This window comes from Scyliorhinus torazame, chromosome 9 (assembly GCF_047496885.1).
Source record: "Scyliorhinus torazame isolate Kashiwa2021f chromosome 9, sScyTor2.1, whole genome shotgun sequence".
Taxonomy (NCBI): Eukaryota; Metazoa; Chordata; class Chondrichthyes; order Carcharhiniformes; family Scyliorhinidae; genus Scyliorhinus; species Scyliorhinus torazame.
In genome coordinates, this window is record NC_092715.1 from 53,406,064 (window position 1) to 53,431,501 (window position 25,438).

At 53.2% G+C, this 25,438-nt stretch overlaps 1 protein-coding gene across 1 annotated transcript in view; it reads left to right on the forward strand.

Annotated features, from left to right (window-relative positions):
• Nucleotides 1–25,438, forward strand: part of cfap96 (cilia and flagella associated protein 96) — a 90,266-nt gene that overhangs the window by 40,651 nt on the left and 24,177 nt on the right. Inside the window, exons 4-5 of the mRNA XM_072515894.1 lie at nucleotides 4,657–4,794; nucleotides 6,595–6,664. Of these exons, the coding sequence (XP_072371995.1) occupies nucleotides 4,657–4,794; nucleotides 6,595–6,664 (208 nt within the window). The remainder of the gene's footprint in view (nucleotides 1–4,656; nucleotides 4,795–6,594; nucleotides 6,665–25,438) is intronic.

Here is a 25,438-nt window from a genome sequence, read left to right on the forward strand (position 1 = left end):
TTGGGCAAACTAGAACAAAGAACAATACTGCACGGGAACAGGACCTTCGGCCTTCCAAGCCTGTACCGGTCATGATACCAACCTTTGCCAAAACCCTTAGCACTTCCTTGTGCCGTATCCCTCTATACCCATCCTATCCATGTGTTTGTCAAGATGCCTTTTGAACGCCGTTAATGTATCTGCTTCTACAACCTCCCCTGGCAACGCATTCCAGGCACTCGCCACCCTCTGCATAAAAAACCTACCTCGCACATCTCTTCTAAACTTTGCCCCACGGAGGGCGGCATGTGGCACAGTGGTTAGCACTGGGACTGCGGCACTGAGGACCCGGGTTCGAATCCCGGCCCTAGGTCACTGTCCGTGTGGAGTTGGCACATTCTCCCCAAGTCTGCGTGGGTTTCACCCCCACAACCCAAAGATGTGCAGGTTAGGTGGATTGGCCACGCTAAATTGCCCCTTAATTGGAAAAATAAAATAATTGGGTACTCTAAATTAAAAAAACACTTTGCCCACGGACCTTAAACCTATGCCCCCTGGTGACTGACCCCTCCACCCTGGGAAATAGTGCCTGCCCATCCACTCTATCCATGCCCCTCATAATCTTGTAGACCTCTATCAGGTTACCCCTCAACCTCCATCTTTCTAATGAAAACTATTCAGCCTCTCCGCATAGCTAACACCCTCCAGACCAGGCAACATCCTGGTAAACCTCCTCTGCATCCTCTCCAAAGCCTCCACATCCTTCTGGTGGTGTGGCGGCCAGAATTGTGCGCAATATTCTAAGTGCAGCCTTACCAAGGTCCTATACAACTGTCGCATGACTTGCCAGTTTTTATACTCGATGCCCCGTCCAATGAAGGCAAGCATTCCGTATGCTTTCTTGACTACCTTGTCCACTTGTGTTGCCACCTTCAAAGATCTGTGGACCTGCACTCCCAGATCTCTCTGACGTTCTATATTCCTAAGAGTTTTACCATTTACGGTATATTTCCACTCTATGTTAGACCTACCAAAATGCATTACCTCACATTTGGATTAAACTCCATTTGCCATTTCTCCTCCCAAGTCTCCAACCTATCAATGTCCTGCTGCATCTAGACTAATGGGGCTAAAGGTAAACAAGTACCCTCGCCCTGATCGAATGCATCCCAGGGTGCTAAAAGAGATGTGGGGAGAAATAGCAAATGCGCTCGTGTTAAGTTACCAAAATTCACTGAACTCTGGGGTGGAAAACAGCAAATGTGATGTCACTGTTTAAAAAGGTGGTAGATAAATGGTGAATAACTATAAACCGGTTAGCTTACCTTCTGTTGTGGGGAAAATGCTTGAGTCTATCATCAAGGAAAAAACAGCGAGACATCTGGATAGAAATTGCCCCATTAGGCAGACACAGCATGGGTTCATGAAAGACAGGTCATGTTTAACTAATTTATTGGAATTCTTTGAAGACATTACGAGCACGGTGGACAACAGGGGACTGGTGGATGTGGTGTATCTGGATTTCCAGAAAGCTTCAACAAGGTGCCACACTGAAGGCTATGCATAAGATAAGGGTGCATGGTGTTACGGGTAATGTATCAGCATGGATAGAGAATTGGTTAACTAACAGAAAGCAAAGTCCAAAGATGTGCAGGTTAGGTGGATTGTCCATGCTAAATTGCCCTTAGTGTCCAAAAAGTTAGGTGGAGTTACTGGGTTACGGGGATAGGGTGGAGGCGTGGGCTTAAGTAGGGTGCTCTTTCCAAGAGCCGGTGCAGACTCGATGGGCCAAATGGCCTCCTTCTGCACTGTAAACTCTATGATTCTATGAAAGAGTGGGAATAAATGGATGTTTTTCTGGTTGCCAATCAGTGCCTCAGGGATCAGTTTTGGGACCACAATTGTTTACATCAATGATTTGGAGTTGGCGACCAAGTGTGATATGTCAAAGTTCGCAGATGACACTAAGATGAGTGGTAGGACACAAAGTCTGCAGAGGAACATAGATTAAGTGAGTGGGCAAGGGACTGGCAGATGGAGTACAATGTTGGTAAATGTGAAGTCATCCATTTTGGTTGGAATAAAAGCAAAATGGACTATTATTTAAATGATAAAAAATTGAAGCATGCTGCTGTGCAGAGGGATCTGGGTGCCTTTGTGCATGAATCGCAAAAAGTTGGTTTGCAGGTTCAGCAGGTAATCATGAACACAAATAGAATTTTGTCCTTCATTGCTGGAGGGATGGAGTTTAAAAACAGGGAGGTTATGTTGCAGCTCTATAGGGTACTGGTGAGGCCGCACCTGGAGTATTGTGTACGGTTTTTCTCCATACTTGAGAAAGGATGTACTGGTATTGGAGGGGTTGCAGAGGAGATTCAGTTGGTTGATTCCAAAGTTGAGCGGATTGGCTTATGAGGGGAGACTGAGTAGACTGGACTATACTTTTGATTTGATTTATTATTTATAATATTTATACTGATTGCAATTTAGAAGAATGAGGGGGGTTCTTATAGAAACATATAAAATTATAATAATAATCTTTATTAGTGTTACAAGTAGGCTTATATTAACACTGCAATGACTTACTGTGAAAATCTCCTTGTCGCCACACTCCGGCGCCTGCTCGGATACACTAAGGGAGAATTTAGAATGTCCAATTCACCAAACAGCATGTCTTTCTGTGGGAGGAAACCGGAGCACCTGGAGGAAACCCAAACAGACACAGGGAGAACGTGCAGACTCCACACAGACAGTGACTAAAGCTGGGAATTGAACCAGTTCCCTGGTGCTGTGAAGCAACTGTGCTACTGTGCCGTCCCTTATGGTGGGGTGACATCTTCAGTACCAATATCACGGTGGCACAGTGCTAACCACTGTGCTACCGTGCCACCCAATATGAAGGGGGTTGTTAAGATAGAAGCAGGGAGGCTGTTTCCACTGGTGGGTGAAACTAGAACTGGGAGACATAGCCTCAAAATAAGGGAGCAGGTTTATACTGAGTTGAGGAGGAACTTCTTCATCCAAAGGGGTGTAAATCTGTGGAATTCCTGTCCCAGTGAAGCAGTTGAGGCTGCCTCGTTGAATGTTTTGAAGGCAAAGTTAAATAGATTTTTGAACAGTAAAGGAATTAAGGATTATGGTGAGCAAGCAGAATCAGCCATGATCTTATTGAATTTCGGAGCAGGCTCAAGGGCCAGATGGCCTACTCCTGCTCCTAGTTATGGGCGGCACAGTTGCACAATGCGCAGCATGGTAGCACAGTGGTTAGCACAATGGCTTCACAGCGCCAGGGTACCAGGTTCGATCCCCGGCTTGGGTCACTGTCTGTGTGAAGTCTGCATGTCCTCCCCGTGTCTGCGTGGGTTTCCTCCGGGTGCACCGGTTTCCTCCCACAGTCCAAAGATGTAACTTCATTTGAAGCCTACTTGTGACAATAAGCGATTTTCATTTTCATTTCATGTGGATTGTCTATGCTAAATTTCCCTTAGTGTCCAAAAAAGGTAAGGTGGGGTTACAGGGATAGGGTGGAAGTGTGGGGATAGGGTGGAGGTGCGGTGCTCTTTCCAAGGGCCGGTGCAGACTCGATGGGTCGAATGGCCTCCTTCTGCACTGTAAATTCTGTGATTCTATGAGTTCTTATGTTCTTAATTCTTGTAGTTAATAAGTACAGACAGTTAACCTACTTAAGACTGTAAAAACGTCATTGAGACCTACCAAATGGTATCCAACACCCTACAATAACAGCCCGAGGTGGGCTTTTGAAGCCAAACGAGGGTTTCCAGCTTGGAAGGAAAGAGAGAGAAAGGGAACACACTTTCTTAAGGCACCCACTCTCCAACTTTCTAAAATTCTAAATTCAAAAATGTCCTCTGAAACTGAGCCACCATTGGACGGGCAATTCCTCTACCAGGTATCCACAGCTCTTGGACAGGCAGGCGAGGAGGTCCTCAAAGCCTGCCTGGAACTCTTTACCCCAGGCCTTTCACTGGGAATTTGCCTCCAGGAAGCTGGGCTAGTCCCTGACATTTTGGGCTAGTCAGTCTAGTTGGCCTCTAGTGGCAATTTAACCCAACTCCTCTCCGCCTTCTGGTAAAATGGCGGGATATTGTAGGATGCTGCCATCTGTTATGATCCCAGTTGATGTCATAACTGGACGGGAAGATGCCAGAATGGAATCCTGGCTCAAAGGACCATGGGCGGGTTTCTCCGTCCTCCAGTTTCCTGGTGCAGTGCACCCCCGCCGGCAGAGGTATTCTCCGTCCCCCTACCGGCCAATGGGGTTTTCCATTGTGGGCAGCCCCACGCCATCGATAAATCCCCGGGCGTGGGTGCGCTACCGGCGCAATGGAAAATCCCGCCAGCAGAGAACCCAGCCCCATAACTTTTACATTTTAAAAGAAAATGTGGAGGAACAGTCACAGGACTGCTAATTAATTTTGACACGCAAAACAATTGTTAAAACATGACAAGTTTGATTATGATACAATATTCCTTTACTCCCCGAGCATCACAAACATATACTAAGTTTAAGGTTAATTCTCATTCAATTTTTTTCCATTTTTATAAATGTTTTGGTTGCTCTTTGCTGGTTTCTAAAACACTCCTTATCCCCTTGCAACATTACGAGCTCCTTTTAATCTAATGAAATGTTTTCCACATTGTCTTGTATTTCTTCAGGTCTGGATTGGGCAGTTACTATGGAACAATTGGTGGTCCGTACAAAGCCTTCAGCGGGCTAACAAAGCAAAAACTGCCTTTTGTTCCAGAAAATAAAAACTTTTTCACCAATCCTGGAAAAGAAGGAACTGGCTATGGGTAAGTTAATATCTCTTAGTAATTGAGAAGTGACAGCGTATCCCCATTTAAGCATCCCAAAACACATTAAGCCAGCTGATTAATTTTTTATTTACAGAATTGTCTTCTTTCTTCCCCAGCTTTCTTGCCTTCTCTCCACCAGGCACTGCCTCGTGCTCTGATACAGTACCACAAGGAAGCTATTTGCCGGTGGAAGTGAAAGGGAGCAGCCAAGTTGTGCTTTGTCTTTCTGATGTCCACTCATCTGCACTGTTCAGCAGATGTTATTAAATGGTACTCAGGAATGGTAGCCATTATGGTAACCACTTTTCCTTCACTCCATTAGGGAGGTGAAGGCCAACTGTAGCACTTTTGCTGCTACCCTAGCTTTGACAATGAGCTCCCTGTCATTGCTAAGACCGCGTATTTCCGCCTCTGCAACATGGTCCAATTTCCCCCCGTCTTGGCTCGTCTGCTGCTGAAACCCTCGATCGTGCCATCTTTACCTCTAAACCCACCTATTCCAGAGACACTGGTCTTTCACATTCTGACCTCTGCAAACTTGAGGTCATCCAAAACTCTGCTGCCCATGTCTTGTCGCACCACACTCTGTGCCCTATCCCCCACCCCCATGCACTTGCCGGCCTGCAGTGGTTCCCAGCCAAGTATTGTTTGGATTTTAAAATTCCCATCCTTGATTTCGAATCCCTGCTTGGCCTTGCCTCTCCCTATCTCTGTCATCTCCTCCATCCCCGCTGGGCTCTCTGTGGTCCTCCAATTCTGACTTTGAGCATCCCAGTTTTAATTGCTCCGCCATTGGGAGCCATGCCTTCAGTTGCCTGGGCCCTAAGCTCTGGAACTCACTACACCTCTTTGTCTCGCTATATCACTTTTCTCCTTTTGACACTCCTAAAAACATAACTCTTTGACCAAGCTTTTGGTCATGTGGCCTAATATCTCTCGATGTGGCTCATTGCCCAGTTTTGTTTCCTAATGTTCCTGTGAAGCGTCTTTGGGATATTTCATTATGTTAAAGGTGCTGTATAAATTGTTGTTCAGGAATATACAGGCAAGCACTAGGCAATGCTTACCTTACGATAGGAAGACCATGGAGCAAGGATTTTGAGCCCACCGCAGGCTCAATTGGGGGTCAAAAATCTTAGGGAACAATCAATCATTGAATTGGCCAACCAGTGGCTGGAGGGCAGATTCGCCATCCTATTAAGGGTGGCATGCAGCCTCTCAAAGCTCTTGGGCCAATAGGAGGCGATCGAGCTCAGCCGCAGAAGAAGGCTGTCTTTTACTGTTGAGTGAGAGAGAGTGACCCAAGACGGAGGCAGCCTCCCTACCGCTTTTTCAAACTCAAAATACAAAATAGAATTATCAGTCTGGTCACTATGTGTGGGGCACCCCCCATGAACCCAGGCAGGAAGGAAGATCTCTAAGCCCCCAAGTTGAGAGGCCACCTTTGGGCAGCTGCGCTGTTCCCTACCTCTGAGGATTTGTAGGCCAATTGGAAATTCTCGGTCAGCCTCCAACAGTAGGCTTTAATAGGTCTTTAATTAGCTGAATTGGCTACCCTCTGCTTGCAGGCTGTGCTGTGCCCTCATCTCACCAGGTTTTGGCATGGGGGCGGGTTGAAGTGAGGGATCTGGCATGCTGTGGGTGGTGTGAAATTCCATGTCCGCCCGCCTCGCACTCGCGTCCAACTGGGCCTAAACACTGAACCCATAGAGTCAGTCTTTAGACCCTTATGAATAACTGAAAATAAGGTATGTCTAACTGGGAGAGACTGTAAATATTTTTGAAATATTTTTGCAGGTATGCTAATCTTACCATAGGCCCATCATATGAACATGCTCCAGATGCTTATGTAGTAAAAGACACAAAGGTATGGCCAAGTGCGACAGTAACTGAATGTTTTTTGCACAGAGCTACTGATGAACGGTAAATTTTCAAAGTAAAACATTGATTTGCACTTTCACACTAAAGTAACGTGTGCAAGTTGTGTTGCCAGAATGTACTCATTAAATTGTACCATAGAAATAGATCACTTTATTAGTGGCTTCAGCCATCAAATCCACTTCACCTAAATGACTTAAATTTTTTTAAAAACAAAGGACGACAGAAAACTATCCAGCCTTCCAAAGCTTTTTCTTTTTAGTACCCTAGAATTCACAACCAGATGGCCAACTGCCACGTCTCTGTCTCTGAAATTCTAACAATGCAATTTCTCCATCTGGACTCAGCAGAATGGGGCCTCTGCCCACCTTTAGATTGTCGCATTGACTCTACAATAGGAACATGAATGCTGGATTAGCATCACAGTCATTGAGGACCATAATCTCTTTTTTATTAGTGTCACAAGTAGGCTTACATTAACACTGCAATGTATTAACTGTGAAAATCCCCTAGTCACCGCACTCCAGCGCCTGTTTGGGTACGCTGAGGGAGAATTCAGAATGTCGAATTCATTAAACAGCATGTCTTTCGGGACATGTGGGTGAAAACCAGTGCACTCAGAAGAAACCCATGCAGACACAAGGCAGATTCCGCACAGACAGTGACTCAAGCTGGGAATCGAACCCAGGTCCCTGGCGCTGTGAAGCAACAATGCTGACACTGTTCTTTATGGTGGGGTGACATTTTCAGTGCCAATATCTGAAAAGGATGCAATCATAGAATCATTTACAGTGCAGAAGGAGGCCATTTGGCCCATCGAGTCTGCACCGGCCCTGACAAAGAGCATCCTACTCAAGCCCACCTATCTACCTATCCCTGTAACCCAGTAACCCCCACTTAACCTTTTTTTTGGACACTAAGGGCAATTTATCATGGCCAATCCACCTAACCCGCACATCTTTGGACTGCGGGAGGAAACCGGAGCACCCGGAGGAAACCTACGCAGACACAGGGAGAACGTGCAGACTCCGCACAGACAGTAACCCAGCCGGGAATCGAACCTTGGTCGCTCGAGCTGTGAAGCCATTGTGCTAACCACTATGCCACTGAAATGAAATGAAATGAAAATCGCTTATTGTCACAAGTGGGCTTCAAATGAAGTTACTATGAAAAGCCCCTAGTCGCCACATCCCGGCACCTGTTCAGGGAGGCTGTTACGGGAATCGAACCGTGCTGCTGGCCTGCCTTGGTCTGCTTTCAAAGCCAGCGATTTAGCCCTGTGCTAAACAGCCCCTATCCTTGTGCTAACCACTATGCTGTTGTGCTGTATACAATACAGCTCTGCCTTGTAGAGCCAGTGGTAGTGTCACAAACAGTTGTGTCCATCCCCTTACACTTCTCTCTGCAGGTATGTATTTCCTTAGTGGAAATTTGGTTGTTTTACTCATCCAGGAGATAGATCTGACGACCCTTCAGGCTGCAGTTTTACTGCACCAAATTTCCACATGCCTCCAAAAGGCACATGCTTCCCACCTGTCACTGTTCAACTCCTGGAGTCCACCTCAGCTGCTGTACAGCCACAGTTTCCCAGTCCCTGTTCTATTCTCAGGGTATTTCCCCCTGCCTCTTCACCAGCAGATATATGTCTGTGCTCTCCAGTTCACTATCCCAATTAGCGTTGTTAGCCTTTTTGTTAAACTTCCATCATCATAGCAACATCAGCTAGAATTTCAGTCAGGGATTTAATGGCTTAATCACTGGGTATTACCCTTCTCTCCAGAATTCTCTCACAGGGCACGATTCAATTAAAAGGGAACAAAGTCCCATAGCGAGTGCGTTTAGCCATATGTTTCCTGGCACTCGCAGTGAGTGCTGAATTTTCTTTCCACTCTGTGCTGAATTTTGGTGCATTTGAGTGCTATAGTGAGAGTTTGGTGACTAAGGGATAATAAGGGTTCATTTTTATCTAAAATCTAGTCTTTTATTTAATTAATTTAGTAAATTGTTGTTTGGTTCAGAAGAAGGTGAATTTTCAATCAGCTTTAAACAAAGGTTTTACTTGTAGCTATTTGCAGCTGGAGCTTGTTAATTAGTTCATTGGATTAGGCCAGTTTTCAGAGGCTAGATTCAGAGTATAAAGGTGAGCCAGCTACAGTGCAGACTTTGTTTGCACTGAGTGCTGAATTTGGTTGCATTTGAGTGCTATAGTGAGAGTTTGGTGACTGAGGGAGTGCTGAATCTGGTTGCATTTGAGTGCTATAGTGAGAGTTTGGTGACTGAGTGAGTGCTGAATCTGGTTGCATTTGAGTGCTATAGTGAGAGTTTGGTGACTGAGGGAGTTAGGTGAGGAGGGAGTAAGGTGCTCCTTTCATTTCATTTCCTACATTTCCTCAAAGAGCGTGAAGGGAGCCGGGAGTTTGCAGAGAGTGCAGCTGACTGGGTGCAGAGTCGGAGGGCAGAGTTCCAGTTGGTCCACAGGGCAGTTATATTCTGTAAGCTAAGAGGGGATGGAGGCTTGGGCCGTTGCATGCTCCTCCTGTAGGATGTGGGTGCTGAGGGATACCACCAGTGCCCCCGCTGACTATACCTGCAGGAAGTGCACCCAACTCCAGCTCCTCAGAGACCGTGTAAGGGAACTGGAGCTCGAGTTGGATGAACTTCGGATTATCCGGGAGGCAGAGGGGGAATAGAAAAGAGTTACAGGGAGGTAGCCACACCCAAGGTACAGGACAAGAGTAGCTGGGTTACAGTCAGGGGAAAGAAAACGAACAGGCAGACAGTGCAGAGATCACTCGTGGCCGTTCCCCTTCAAAACAAGTATACCGTTTTGGATGCTGTTGGGGGGATGACCTACCGGGGGAAGGCCCAAGCGGCCAGGTGTCTCGCACTGACACTGGCTCTGGGACTCAGAAAGGAAGGGGGGAGAATAAAAAAGCAAGAGTGATCGGAGACTCAATGATTAGGGGAATAGATAGGAGATTCTGTGGTCACGAGCGAGACTCCCGGAAGGTATGTTGCCTCCCGGGTGCCAGGGCCAGGGATTTCTCGGATCGTGTCTTCAGGATCCTTAAGGGGGAGGGGGAGCAGCCAGAAGTCGTGGTGCGCATTGGTACCAACGATGTAGGTAGGGAAAGGGGTGTAATAAACGAGTTTAGGGAGTTAGGCTGGCAGTTAAAAGCCAGGACAGACAGAGTTGTCATCTCTGGTTTGTTGCCGGTGCCACGTGATAGCGAGGCTAGGAATAGGGAGAGAGTGCAGTTGAACATGTGGCTGCAGGAATGGTGTAGGAGGGAGGGCTTCAGGTATTTGGATAATTGGAGCGCATTCTGGGGAAGGTGGGACATGTACAAGCAGGATGGGTTGCATCCGAACCAGAGGGGCACCAATATCCTGGGAGGGAGGTTTTCTAGTACTCTTCGGGAGGGTTTAAACTAATTTGGCAGGGGAATGGGAACCGGATTTGTCGTCCAGCAATTAAGGTAGCCGATGTTCAGGACGTCAAAGCGTGCAGTGAGGCAGTGGGTAAGGGAACACTGACAAAGGAGAGTACTTGCAGGCACGGACATGGGTTGAAGTGTGTATACTTCAACGCAAGAAGCATCAGGAATAAGGTAGGTGAACTTCAGGCATGGATCGGTACTTGGGACTATGATGTGGTGGCCATCACGGAAACGTGGATAGAAGAGGGGCAGAAATGGTTGCTGGAAGTTCCTGGTTAAAGATATTTCAATAAGATTAAGGAGGGTGGTAAAAGAGGTGGGGGGGGGGGGTTGCATTATTAATTAGAGATAGTATAACGGCTGCAGAAAGGCAGTTCGAGGAGGAGCTGCCTACTGAGGTAGTATGGGTTGAAGTCAGAAATAGGAAAGGAGCAGTCACCTTGTTGGGAGTTTTCTATAGGCCTCCCAATAGTAGCAGAGATGTGGAGGAACAGATTGGGAAACAGATTTTGGACAGGTGCAGAAGTCACAGGGTAGTAGTCATGGGTGACTTCAACTTCCCAAATATTGAGTGGAAACTCTTTAGATCGAATAGTTTGCATGGGTGGTGTTTGTGCAGTGTGTCCAGGAAGCTTTTCTAACCCAGTATGTAGATTGTCTGACCAGAGGAGGGGCAATATTGGATTTGGTACTTGGTAATGAACCAGGGCAAGTGATAGATTTGTTCGTGGGGAGCATTTTGGAGATAGTGACCACAATACTGTGACTTTCACTTTAGTAATGGAGAGGGATAGGTGCGTGCAACAGGGCAAGGTTTACAATTGGGGGAAGGGTAAATACGATGCTGTCAGACAAGAACTGAAGTGCATAAATTGGGAACATAGGCTGTCAGGGAAGGACACAATTGAAATGTGGAACTTGTTCAAGGAACAGATACTACGTGTCCTTGATATGTATGTCCCTGATTGGCAGGGAAGAGATAGTCGAGTGAGGGAACCATGGTGACAAGAGAGGTTGAATGTCTTGTTAAGAGGAAGAAGGATACTTATGTAAGGCTGAGGAAACAAGGTTCAGACAGGGCGCTGGAGGGATACAAGATAGCCAGGAGGGAACTGAAGAAAGGGATTAGGAGAGCTAAGAGAGGGCATGAAAAATCTTTGGTGGGTAGGATCAAGGAAAACCCCATGGCCTTTTACACATGTGAGAAATATGGGAATGACTAGAGCGAGGGTAGGTCCGATCAAGGACAGTAGTGGGAGATTGTGTATTGAGTCTGAAGAGATTGGAGAGGTCTTGAATGAGTACTTTTCTTCAGTATTTATGAATGAGAGGGGCCATATTGTTGGAGAGGACAATGTGAAACAGACTGGTAAGCTCAAGGAGATACTTGTTAGGAAGGAAGATGTGTTGGGCATTTTGAAAATCTTGAGGATAGACAAGTCCCTCGGGCCTGACGGGATATATCCAAGGACTCTATGGGAAGCAAGAGATAAAATTGCAGAGCCATTGGCAAATTTCTTTTCGTCCTCATTGTCAACAGGGGTGGTACCAGGGGATTGGAGAGTGGCGAATGTTGTTGCCCCTGTTCAAAAAAGGGAATAGGGATAACCTTGGGAATTACAGGCCAGTTAGTCTTACTTCGGTGGTAGGCAAAGTAATGGAAAGGGTACTGAGGGATAGGATTTCTGAGCATCTGGAAAGACACTGCTTGATTAGGGATAGTCAGCACGGATTTGTGAGGGGTAGGTCTTGCCTTACAAGTCTTATTGAATTCTTTGAGGAGGTGACCAAGCATGTGGATGAAGGTAAAGCAGTGGATGTAGTGTACATGGATTTTAGAAAGGCATTTGATAAGGTTCCCCATGGTAGGCTTCTGCAGAAAGTAAGGAGGCATGGGATAGTGGGAAATTTGGCCAGTTGGATGACGAACTGGCTAACTGATAGAAGTCAGAGAGTGGTGGTGGATGGCAAATATTCAGCCTGGAACCCAGTTACCAGTGGCGTACCACAGGGATCAGTTCTGGGTCCTCTGTTGTTTGTGATTTTCATTAATGACTTGGATGAGGGAGTTGAAGGGTGGGTCAGTAAATTTGCAGATGATACGACGATTGGTGGAGTTGTGGATAGTGAGGAGGGCTGTTGTCGGCTGCAAAGAGACATAGATAGGATGCAGAGCTGGGTTGAGAAGTGGCAGGTGGAGTTTAACCCTGAAAAGTTTGAGGTTGTCCATTGTGGAAAGACAAATATGAATGCGGAATACAGGGTTAACGGTAGGGTTGTTGGCAATGTGGAGGAGCAGAGAGATCTTGGGGTCTATGTTCATACATCTTTGAAACGTGCCACTCAAGTGGATAGGGCTGTAAAGAAGGCCTATGGTGTGCTAGCGTTCATTAGCAGAGGGATTGAATTTAAGAGCCTTGAGGTGATGATGCAGCTGTACAAAACTTGGTAAGGCCACATTTGGATAACTGTGTGCAGTTCTGGTCGCCTCATTTTAGGAAGGATGTGGAAGCTTTGGACGAGGTGCAAAGAAGATTTACCAGGCTGTTGCCTCGAATGGAGAGTAGGTCTTACGAGGAAAGGTTGAGGGTGCTAGGCCTTTTCTCATTAGAACGGAGAAGGATGAGGGGCGACTTGATAGAGGTTTATAAGATGATCAGGGGAATAGATAGAGTAGATAGAGATTTTTTTTCCCAGGTGGAACAAACCATTACAAGGGGACATAAATTTAAGGTGAATGGTGGAAGATATAGGGGGGATGTCAGAGATAGGTTCTTTACCCAGAGAGTAGTGCGGGCATGGAATACACTGCCTGTGGAAGTAGTTGAGTCGGAAACATTAGGGACCTTCAAGCGGCTATTGGATAGGTGCATGGATTACGGTAGAATGATCGGGTGTAGATTAATTTGTTCTTAATCTAGGCCAAACGCTTGGCACAACATCGTGGGCTGAAGGGCCTGTTCTGTGCTGTATTTTTCTATGTTCTATGTTCTAAAACGGCACATGCTTTAGATGAGGGGTCTAAGCCGAGGCCGCACATAGTCCTGTTTTGTAAACTGAGGAGCTCTGCTCTTAGGAACTCCTCAGTGCAGCAAGAGATCATGGTGTCCCGATCTGCAAGGCCTTGACTCGACCACCACCCCCCCCCTCTCCCCCCAACCAACTATGGGAGGGTGTGGGAGGGCGCCCACCCCCGCACCCTCAAACACCCGCACAGGCACCTCCGACCCAATCGCTAGCGCACAAAAATGTCAACTTGGCACATTGACACTGCTAACCTGGCACTCTGGCAATGCCACCTGGGCACCATGGCAGTGCAAGATTGGCATCCAGGTGGCACTGCCAGGGTGCCAGGTTGCCCAGGTGGCACCAGCAGTGCCATGGTACCACCCTGTCCAAAAGGCATCCGATCCCCTGGGAGACCCCCACAGGTGCCGTTCCATCTGGTCCACGTTTGTGGAGACCAGTACTAATGCCGTTCACCTGAGGTCTCTGAGGCGAAAGAGATCACTCCCACACCTCAGGTAACTCAGATTTGCTAAACCGTGATCCCACCCACATTGGGCAGGATTTACATAGCAACGTCTCGCAAGGTTACGTTCAATCTCATGAGGCATTGTGAGCCCCGGGTAGATCCCGGGAACGGGGTCTGCCAGCTTCTATCGGCCAAGCTGCGCCGTGGTGAGGTACTTTTCAGGCGCAGCGTGGCCATTAGATCGTACACTTAATTTCACTTTAGATTTAATGGGATCTTCACAAAGAAAGGAATTACAGGCTTCTGCCCAGATCTCAAGGGTCATCGCGCATAGGGTGATTTTGTCTAGCTAGTTTTCTTAATCCTTTCGTGGACCCGTGTCTTCAAAAACACTGCTGTATTTTTCCATTATGGTTGTGGTAGTCTGTGTAGAGGTATTACGGTACCTGATAATGCTGGAACACCATTGGTAGATACTGTATGTTTCCTATTGGTCAAGCTGTATGGTAGCTCTGCCCTGCAAGGCGGGTATAAGAGCCCGTGCCGCCCCAGCAGCCTTCATTCTGTACCTTATCTGCCGGGGGAAACATCTAGCTTATTAAAGGCTTCAGTTGGACTGCAACCTCGCTTTAGTGGTCATCGATCGTGCATCAATTTAATAAGCTAGATTTAAAAGGATGGAGCTCCGAATCAAGCCGGAGTGTCTGCAGCTCAGCCCCCACGCGGCGAACTCAGCGGGAACCTTCAAGCACTGGCTGGCGTGTTTTAAAGGATATCTCGGAACGGCCAAAAACCCACCGATGGGAGAACAGAAAGTGCAAGTCCTGCACTCGAGGGTGAGCCCAGAAATTTACACCCTCATCGAGGACGCGGAAGACTTTGATGCAGCAATGGAGCTGCTAAAAGGACATTATATTCGCCCGGTAAACCAGGTCTCCGCCCGACATCTGCTAGCAACGAGGCGACAAATCCCTGGGGAATCGCTGGAAGAATTGCACCATGCGCTCCTGGTGTTGGGGAGAAACTGCAGCTGCCCGCAAGTTTCGGCGAGCGACCACACACAACTCTTGATCCGGGTCGCTTTCGTGGCAGGTATGCTGTCCTCCGAAATCCGCCGGCGATTGCTGGAAAAAGAAAACCCTAGGCCTCAAGGAAACACAGGCCTTTGCAAGCACCCTGGATGTGGCCTCCAGAAACGCCCGCGTTTACGTTCCCGACCGCGGGACAGCCCCCTGGGCAGCGTGGAACCCCTCCGCAGCCGAACCCGAGACATCCCCCATCTCCCCACAAGCTTGTGCTGCAAGGCGGCCTGGCAACCCCGGGGGGCCTCGCTGCTACTTTTGCGGGCAGGCCAAGCACCCCCGGCAGCGCTGCCCGGCCCGCACATCCATCTGCAAGGGATGCGGTAAAAAGGCCACTTTGTGGTGGTATGCCAGGCCCGTGCGGTCGCCGTGGTCTCTGGCGGCGAATGCGGACCGCCACCACAAACCTCTCCACGGTCTCCGTGCGGCCAGCGGGCGCCGCCATCTACCTCCAGGGCCACGTGTGGCCCCCAGGCGCCGCCATCTTGTCCCGCGGACACCACGTTCGATGGATGGGCGCCGCCATTTTTTGCACTCCCAGCCATGTGCGACCAATGGGAGCTGCCATCTTGGATGGACTCCCAGGACCCCAGCTCGGCTGGCCGCACACCGCCCGAAGAGAACACTCAACTGCTGCGATTAGCCTCGGTGACCCTGGACCAGTCCCGGCCTCGAACACTCTCAACTGCTACAACAACAGTACTAATCAACGGGCAGGAGACGTCCTGCTTAATCGACTCTGGGAGCATGGGGAGCTTCATACACCCCGACACGGTAAGGTGCTGTTCTCTCCTCGTCCACCCCGTTAATCAAAAAATCTCCCTGGCCTCCGGTTTCCACTCAGTAGAGATAAAGGGGTTTTGTGTAGCAAACCTCACAGTACAGGGAAGGGAGTTCAAAAATTACCGGCTCTACATCCTTCCCCCACCTCTGCGCGGCCACACTCCTAGGTTTAGACGTCCAGTGTAATATCCAAAGTCTAACTTTCAAATTCGGAGGCCCTATACCCACCTCACTATCTGCGGCCTCGCGACCCTCCAGGTCGATCCGCCTTCCCTGTTTGCGAACCTCACCCCGGATTGCAAACCCGTTGCCACCAGGAGCAGACGGTACAGTGCCCAGGATTGGATCTTTATTAGGTCAGAGGTCCAAAGGCTACAAAGGGAAGGGGTCATTGAAGCTAGCAACAGCCCCTGGAGAGCTCAAGTAGTGGTGGTAAAGACCCGGGAGAAGCATAGGATGGTCATCGACTACAGTCAGACCATCAACAGGTTTACGCAGCTGGACGCGTACCCTCTCCCCCGCATATCCGACCTGGTAAACAGGATTGCGCATTACAAGGTCTTCTCCACGGTCGATCTTAAGTCCGGCTACCACCAGCTCCCCATCCGCACTAGCGACCGCAAATACACTGCCTTTGAGGCAGATGGGCTGCTCGATCACTTCTTAAGGGTTCCCTTCGGTGTCACCAACAAGGTCTCGGTCTTCCAGCGCGAGATGGACCGAATGGTTGACTGGTACGGTTTACGGTCAACATTCCCGTATCTCGATAATGTCACCATCTGCGGCCACGACCAGCAGGACCACGACACCAACCTCCGAAAATTCCTCCAGACAGCTGATGCACGATCAAGGACCACTGAAGCAAGGTTGTAGTCCAACTAAAGGCTTTAATAAGCTAGATGTTTCCCCCGGCAGCTCAGGTACAGAATGAGAGCTGCTGGGGTGGCACGTGTTCTTATACCCCACCTATCAGGGTGGAGCTATCATACACTCTAACCAATAGCAAGCATACAATTTCCATCAATGGTGCTTTAGCCTATCAGGTACCGTAATACCTATAATACCACATTCACCCCGTGTTAAAAAAAGAGTCCGGCGGGGGTGGTGGCCAGAAACTACAAAACATAACAACATGGTATAATTAGTTATGGAGGTACCGTAATATCTCCGTACATTGTTTCGTAACTATTTACAAGTCTGGTAGCTATGTACATTTGGTGGTTTATATTTACAGATTACAGTTAAAATGAAGCAATCAGTCGATCGTCCTGGTCGTCCTCTGTGATCATCGGAGCTTCGGTGGTGACTCCGGTGGAGGCTCGGGCGTCTGTGACTCCGGGAGCGTGGCTTCGATCTCCATGGCAGCTTCGTCAACCCTAGACGGCCATGGTGGAGAAAACGGCTGACCTGGCGAGGGAGCGCCTGCGGGGGGCGTCGGTGGGTGGGGGGACCTAGACGGGGGCGGTGGAAGGACTGATCCTCCTGTAAGGTGCTGCGGTGGAAGGGAGGGTGGGACTGGTGGCTGGAATGTGCGTGGGGTTCTGGCAGTCGCCAGGTCCCGTAGACAGACCGTATCTTGTCGGCCATCGGGATACGCCACGTAGGCGTACTGGGGGTTAGCATGGAGCAGATGGACCCTCTCGACCAACGGGTCCGACTTGTGCGCCCGCACGTGTTTTCGGATCAGGATGAGTCCGGGTGCTGCCTGCCAGGTCAGGAGCGAGGTCCTAGAGGAGGTCTTCCTAGGGAAGACAAGGGGCGTCATTCTCCGACCCCCCAGGCGGTCGGAGAATGGCCGTTGGCCGCCGTGAATCCCGCCCCCGCCGGTTGCCGAAGTCTCCGAAGGGAGAAAAGTCGGCGGGGCGTTAATGTCGCCGCTGCCGCAGAGAATGTCACGGGTCTGCGCAAGGCAGCCGATTTTCGGCCTGCCGATATTCTCCCTTCCGGATGGCCCGAAGTCCCGTCGACGTGATGACCGTTCACGTCGACGTAAATTAAACCTCCTTTTCATCAGCGTGGCCCTGTGCTCCAGGTTCACGCCGACCAGCGTGGAGGTGAGTGACGGCCTGGGGGGTTGGCTCTGGGCAGGCGATGGCGTGGCCGCAGTCTGAATGTGTGAGGAGAGGAGGTGTGTCTCGGGTTGTGTGTGTGTGTGTGTGCGGTGGGGGGGGGGGGGGGGTTAGAGTGGGTTGGGCTCCGGGGGAGTGCCGGGAGGGGGGTCCGTGCCGGGGAGGAGGTTGGGGTCCGTGCCGGGGAGGGGGATGGGGGGTCCGTGACTGGGAGGAGGTTGGGGTCCGTGCCGGGGAGGAGGTTGGGGTCCGTGCCGGGGAGGGGGTGGGGGGTCCGTGCCGGGGAGGAGGTTGGGGGGGGTCCGTGCCGGGGAGGGGGATGGGGGGTCCGTGCCGGGGAGGAGGTTGGGGTCCGTGCCGGGGAGGGGGATGGGGGGGTCCGTGCCGGGGAGGAGGTTGGGGTCCGTGCCGGGGAGGAGGTTGGGGGGGGGTCCGTGCCGGGGAGGAGATTGGGGGGGGGCCGTGCCGGGGAGGGGGATGGGGGTCCGTGCTGGGGAGGAGGTTGGGGTCCGTGTCGGGGAGGGTGATGGGGGGTCCGTGCCGGGGAGGAGGTTGGGGTCCGTGCCTGGGAGGGGGATGGGGGGTCCGTGCCGGGGAGGGGGATGCGAGGTCAAGTGAGTTGGTCCACCTGGCCAGGTGCCAGCCTCCAACAGTTGGACCCATGCGGTCCATGCCACCTGGCTGGGGGGAGGAGGGGTATGGGCAATGATGACATGTCGTCGATCCCCTCCCCCCCCCCCCCCCCCCCCCCCCCCCCCCCCCCCCCCCCCCCCCCCCCCCCCAACCAGGCCGTCATGTGTCATGTTTTCCGGTCATCCAGCGATGTTGGCCGCCGTGGCGGCAGCGGCTAATGTCTATGTTGCCCTGGATGAGGAGGAGGAGGAGGAGGAGCGTGCCAGAGAGGCGGCGCAGGCTGCCGCAGAGGGACAGGCGGCAGCCGCCCAGGCTGGAGGGACACCTGACCGACAGGACGAGGAGGGTGAGGAGGACGTCGCGGCCCCACAGCAACGGAGGCACCCGAGGGCGCCCCGTGTGTACCGGCCCCGGCAGTCATACCAGGACTTCACGGACCGGGAATGCAGGAGGAGACTCCGGATGAGCCGGGAAACCGTGGCACACATCTGCCACCTGCTGGCACACCTGTCACCGCGTGGCACTGGTGGGGGACACCCTCTCCCCGTGTCCGTCAAGGTTACGGTGGCCCTGAACCTTTATGCAACGGGGTCATTCCAGGCACCGAGTGGGGACCTGTCCGGCATATCGCAGACATCGGTGCATCGGTGCATCCGGGCAGTGACAGATGCCCTACATGGCGCACCGCTACATCCACTTCCCTGTGGACCGGGCCAGCCAAGATGCCCGGGCCATGGGCTTCTCTGCTGTGGCCGGGTTCCCCATGGTCCAGGGCGCGATCGATGGGATGCACGTCGCCGTGCGGCCACCTGCAGATACAGGGCCGTGTTCACCAATAGGAACGGGACCTATTCGATGAACATACAGGTGGTCTGCGACCACCGCATGATGATCCTGCACGTCTGCGCCCGTTACCCAGGCAGTGTACATGGCTCATACGTGTTGTCGCTGTCATCCATCCCCGGCATGTACGAGGGACGCCATCCCCGGCTGAGGGGCTGGTTGCTGGGCGACAGGGGCTACCCATTGCAATCGTGGCTGATGACGCCTATACGGAGGCCATGAGGCGGAGAACCGCTCCAATGATGCCCATGTAGCGACAAGGGGAGTGATAGAGAGGTGCTTTGGCGTGCTGAAGATGCGTTTCAGGTGCCTGGACCTCTCTGGGGGCGCCCTCCAGTATCGATCAGATAGGGTCGGACGCATCATTGTGGTGTGCTGCGTTCTGCACAACATAGCCCAGCAGAGGGGCGATGTGCCGCAGGCAGAGGAGGGCGGAGTGGAGGAGCAGCAGGAAGAGGCCCAGTCCTCCCCAGATGAGGGGGATGGGGGCAATGGTCAGGGCAGGCGGGGGTAGACACAGGCGGGTGGCTGTCCACCGTTACCGGCTGGCCCAGCGGGCACGGACAAACTGATAGCCGCCCGCTTCACTGACTAGATGGGCGTGGGAATCGGGTAGTATGGCCACAGACCGCACACCATGGCAACAGCCGACCACCCACACCCCCCACCCATCCACCCACCCAGCACCCTCACCCCCCCTCCCCAACCCCACCCAGCCCACCCGCATGCACACACCACCCCCCCCCCCCCCCCCCCCCCCCCATTGTCGATCCACCTGCGGCACAACGGGCCGGGCTCACACAGTTGCAGGTGGATGCATGTCTATTGCAGGCCATGGAGGATGATGACAGCCCGCCCTGCGGTGAGCTCCTGGCTCTACATCGTTGGACTATGTCTGATCCATGGCCACAGTACCACCATCCACCCGGACCATCCCTGCATGCGGCTGTGACACTGCAGCGCACGGTCCCGTCCTCTGCCCGGGGGGATGTTGATGGCGGCCCAGGGGGAACGGGGCAGACTCACCTGGGGCTGAGGTAACACCACCCCTCACACACACACTTGCGCTCAACGTACATGACACCCCCGCACGCTTTGGACAGAGCACAAAGGCAGCTTCTGTAGGTGTAACATTGACTTTAATAACCAAAGGAGTTCATGCACGTGCCCTAGCCCCTAAAACTCATCTGTGCCCTGCACCCGTGCCAACTTACTCAGTGTCTAATTGTTTGGCCTTACGGGCCCTTTGACTACGTCTACATGGTTCCCCAGAAAGTACAGCAGAACTGGAGGTGGACTCCTGTGATTCCTGCCCTCTGACACTGGATCCCTTTGGCGGCCGTTTCCTGGGGCGTTCTGGCCAAGATGGGCCAGGCTGCGGCCCGGGCGACTGGGATGGCGAGCTGCCAGCCTGTCCTGCCCGTTGCCCACCCGATGCATCTGGGACGGAAGGGGGGGGGGAGTCCGAGGTGTCGCGCTGTTCCGGGACCTCCCCTACAGGGGGAGCCGGGACGGACCACACCACCTCCTCCTCCCTCGGGGTGCCCGATGGCCCCCAGGCCTCTACATGGGTGGGGGATGTGAACGGACTGGCCATCCGATGCCCCCCCGACATCTGGCGCTGCCAGTCCTGGAGGCCCGTGCTGGTATCGACAGGGGTCTGCAGGTTTGCAGCCATGGAGCCCAGGGAGTTGGCAAATCCTGTCTGTGACAGTGCGACGCCGGCTCGCACATGGCCACTGGCGCCGATGCCCTCAGCGATGGCCTGCTGAGACTGGGCCATGGCCTGCTGAGACTGGGCCATGGCCTGCTGAGACTGGGCCATGGCCTGCAGAGACTGGGCCATGGCCTGCAGAGACTGGGCCATGGCCTGCTGAGACTGGGCTATGGTGTTGAGCGCCTCTGCCATTTGGCACTGGCACTGGCTCATGGCCTCCTGTGAGAGGGCAGCCATGTCCTGGGCCACAGACGCCGCCTGCACGGAAAGCCCCAGGCCTCGCAAACCGTTCCCCATGTCTGACACCGTCGCACCCATTGCCTCCACCGCAGACGCCACCCGTGCGGTGTCGGCCTGGGTGGCACGTATGACCGGCACCACTTCCAGCTCCTGGACGCGGGTGGACTCCTCCACCTGCGACTGCAGCCGCCGCAAGCCGGCCGTCACCCTCTTCGCTTGTCTCCGGGTCGGTGGTTGTATCGGATCTATGTGTGGGTGTGGTAACTCCAGGAACCCGGGATCCATCTGGGCGGCAGATGTTCGCTTGGGCTGGGCTGCCCTCGGACCGCCCGGCCCCTCTGCTGCTCCTACCTCCACCTGCTGTACCGGGACGGCTGTGTTGTGCGCACCAGTGAGTGTACCAGACGCCTCATCACTAAAGTGCCCAACCGTGGTGAGTGTTTCTGCGATGGTGGAGGGTGTTGGTGACAGCAGTGGCGTTGTGTCGTGCTCTTCGTCCCACTCTGAGTCCATGGCACTTTGGGGTGGGGGTTCGTCTCCACCCATCCACTCTGAGTCACTGTCCGGTATTTCGTCTTCCTGGGTAGTGCTGTCCCGGGTAGGGGTGTCCTGGGTAGTGGTGTCCTGGGGTAGTGCTGTCCTGGGTAGTGGTGTCCTGGCTCGGATGTGACGGGGGCCTGTGGCTGCCCCCCTCGTTGCTGGGTGGTCGCTCCCGCACGTGACGGGGGTGTCGTCTCCCTGTTTGCTCCAGGTCTCTCCGTCTCCCGTGGTGTGCGAGGGGCATCCTGCGGGCGTCGCATGCTGGAGGGTCCGGGTCTCTCTGTCTCCCATGGCCTCCGAGTGGCACCCTGCGGGCGTCGCATGCTGGAGGGTCCGGGTCTCTCTGTCTCCCGTGGCCTCCGAGGGGCATCCTGCGGGCGTCGCATGCTGGAGGGTCCGGGTCTCTCTGTCTCCCGTGGCCTCCGAGGGGCATCCTGCGGGCGTCGCATGCTGGAGGGTCCGGGTCTCTCCGTCTCCCGTGGCCTCCGAGGGGCATCCTGCGGGCGGTCTGCATCTGCGGGGATGGGTGCCTGGACGTTTGGTCCTGTGATACACAATGAAGCATGCATGGTTAGACACGCAGGCAGTGATCAGGTGATATGGGGGAGGGGGATATAGGGGAGGGGGGATATGGGGACGGGCTGTCGGTGGCTCACTTGCTAGTACGCCCCCGACCTCTGCATCAGCAACCTCCCGGTCGTTTGGTCCGCCAGCCAGTTCCAGGGCCCTTTCCTCGTGTTCGGTCAGTGGCCTCTCATCAGCGGGGCCTCCTCCAGTCCTCACATGCTCCCTATTGTGTGCGCGCTTCTCCTGTAGGGGGGGGAGGGCGGTGGTGGCAGGGGTAAAAGGCAACACTGTTAGGCAGGTATATGAATGCACGCCATCGGTTGCGCGTGCATTGCAGAGGTTAAGGTTAGGGCTGGATTCACTTGGGGATATGGGGGAGGGGGGGATATGGGGGAGGGGGGATATGGGGGAGGGGGGATATGGGGAATATGGGGGAGGGGGGATAGGGGGGAGGGGGGATAGGGGGGAGGGGGGATAGGGGGAGGGGGGATAGGGGGGATTAGGGGGGGGAGGGGGGATAGGGGGGATTAGGGGGGGGAGGGGGGATAGGGGGGAGGATATGGGGGATATGGGGGAGGGGGGGATATGGGGGAGGGGGGATAAGGGGGAGGCTCAACCTGCCTGCTCTGACGAGGTCGTTCACCTTCTTGTGGCACTGGGTGCCTGTCCGTGGTGTCAGGGCCACAGCGGTGACGGCCTCTGCCACTTCCCTCCACAGACGCCGGCTGTGGCGTGGGGCAACTCTGCGGCTGTGCCCGGGATACAGGGCGTCCCTCCTCTGCTCCACCGCATCCAGGAGCGCCTCCACATCGCGTGACTCTAACCTCGGGGCTGAGCGGCGGCCAGCCATCCAGTCGGGTGTTCGGGTCGGGTGTTCCGGTCGGGTGGGGGGGAGCAGCGCGGCCTTATGAGCCGTCACGCGGTGCGGCGCGTATGACGCTGCACAGCGTGAACCACATGCGCAAGCGCAGATCCTGTTACGTCGCTGCTAGCCCATTTCGGGCCAGAGACTTTCGACCCATTTTTCCGACGTGACGCAAGTCGGATTTGCGTCGTTTTTTGCGCCAATCGGCGGATTTTGCGCCGATAACGGAGAATTTCGCCCATGGAGACGTTCGTGAGGTGTCTGATTGGTGGTCGTACAAAGCAGTGACCGGATGGAGTGGAGGGCATCCGGGAGGACTTCTTGCCAGCGGGAGACAGGGAGGTTCCTGGACCGTAGGGCCAGTAGGACGGTCTTCCAGACCGTTCTGTTCTCCCTCTCTACCTGTCCGTTACCCCGGGGGTTGTAACTGGCCGTCCTGCTCGAGGCGATGCCCTTGCTGAGCAGGAATTGACGCAGTTTATCACTCATAAAGGAGAACCCCCTATCACTGTGTATGTAAGCGGGGAACCCGAACAGTGTAAAGATGCTATGGAGGTCCTTCATGACGGTGGTTGCGGTCATGTCGGGGCAGGGGATGGCGAATGGGAATCGGTAATACTCGTAAATCACGTTCAGGAAGTACGTGTTGCGGTCGGTGGAGGGGAGGGGGCCTTTAAAAACCATGCTGAGGCGTTCAAAGGGGCGGGAAACCTTCACAAGGTGCGCTTTCTCTGGCCGGTAGAAGTGCGGTTTGCACTCCATGCAGATTTGGCAGTCCCTGGTGGAGTAGGGCAAGTGCGGGTCTTGACAAAATGGAAAAAGCGAGTGACCCCGGGTGGCAGAGGTCCTCGTGGAGGGCTCGGGGGCGGTCCACTTGTGCGGTGGCACATGTGCCACGGCACAGGGCGTCAGGAGGCTCGTTTAGCTTCCCAGGACGATACAAGATCTCGTAGTTGTAGGTGGAGAGTTCGATCCTCCACTGCAAGATCGTGTCATTTTTTATCTTGCCCCGCTGTGCATTATCAAACATGAAGACAACTGACCGTTGGTCACTGAGGAGAATGAATCTCCTGCCGGCCAGGTAGTGCCTCCAATGTCGCACAGCTTCTACTATGGCCTGGGCCTCCTTTTAGACTGAGGAGTGGTGGATTTCAGAAGCATGGAGGGTACGGGAGAAGAAGGCCACGGGTCTGCCCGCTTGGTTGAGGGTGGCCGCCAGAGCTACGTCGGACGCATCGCTCTCGACCTGGAAGGGGAGGGACTCATTGATGGCGTGCATCGTGGCCTTTGCAATGTCTGTTTTGATGCGGCTGTACAGCCTCTATCGACAGGGGAAAAACTGTGGATTGGATCAGGGGACGGGCCTTGTCCGCGTAGTTGGGGACCCACTGAGCATAGTAACAGAAAAACCCTCAGCAGCGCTTCAGGGCCTTGGAGCAGTGAGGGAGGGGGAACTCCATAAGGGGGTGCGTGCGTTTAGGGTCGGAGCCTATAACTCCATTTCGCACTACGTAGCCGAGGATGGCTAGGCGGTCGGTGCTAAACACGCATTTATCCTTGTTGTATGTCAGGTTAAGGATTTTAGCGGTCTGCAGAAATTTTCGGAGGTTGGTGTCGTGGTCCTGCTGGTCGTGGCCGCAGATGGTGACATTATTGTGATACGGGAATGTTGCCCGTAAACCGTACCGGTCAACCATTCGGTCCATCTTGCGCTGGAAGACCGAGACCCCGTTGGTGACACCGAAGGGAACCCTTAAGAAGTGATAGAGCCGCCCATCTGCCTCGAAGGCAGTGTATTTGCGGTCACTAGTGCGGATGGGGAGCTGGTGGTAGGCGGACGTTAGATTCACCATGGAGAAGACCTTACAATGCGCAATCCTGGTTACAAGGTCGGATATGCGGGGGAGAGGGTACGCGTCCAGCTGCGTAAACCTGTTGATGGTCTGACTGTAGTCGATGACCATCCTATGCTTCTCCCCGGTCTTTACCACCACTACTTGAGCTCTCCAGGGGCTGTTACTGGCTTCAATGACCCCTTCCCTCAGTAGCCTTTGGGCCTCTGACCTAATAAAGATCCGGTCCTGGGTACTGTAGCGTCTGCTCCTGGTGGCGACGGGTTTGCAATCCGGGGTGATGTTCGCAAACAGGGAAGGCGGGTCGACCTTCAGGGTCGCGAGGCCGCAGACAGTAAGGGGGGGTATAGGGCCGCCGAATTGGAAGGTCAGACTTTGAAGGTTAAACTGGAAGTCTAAACCCAGGAGTGTAGCCGCGCAGAGGTGGGGAAGGACGTAGAGACGGAAATTTTCGAACTCCTTTCCCTGGACTGTAAGGTTTGCGACACAAAACCCCTTTATCTCCACTGAGTGTCAACCGGAGGCCAGGGAGATTTTTTGATTAACGGGGTGGATGAGGAGAGAACAGCGCCTTACCGTGTCGGGGTGTATAAAGCTCTCTGTGCTCCCAGAGTCGATTAGGCAGGACATCTCGTGCCCGTTGGTGAATACGGTCG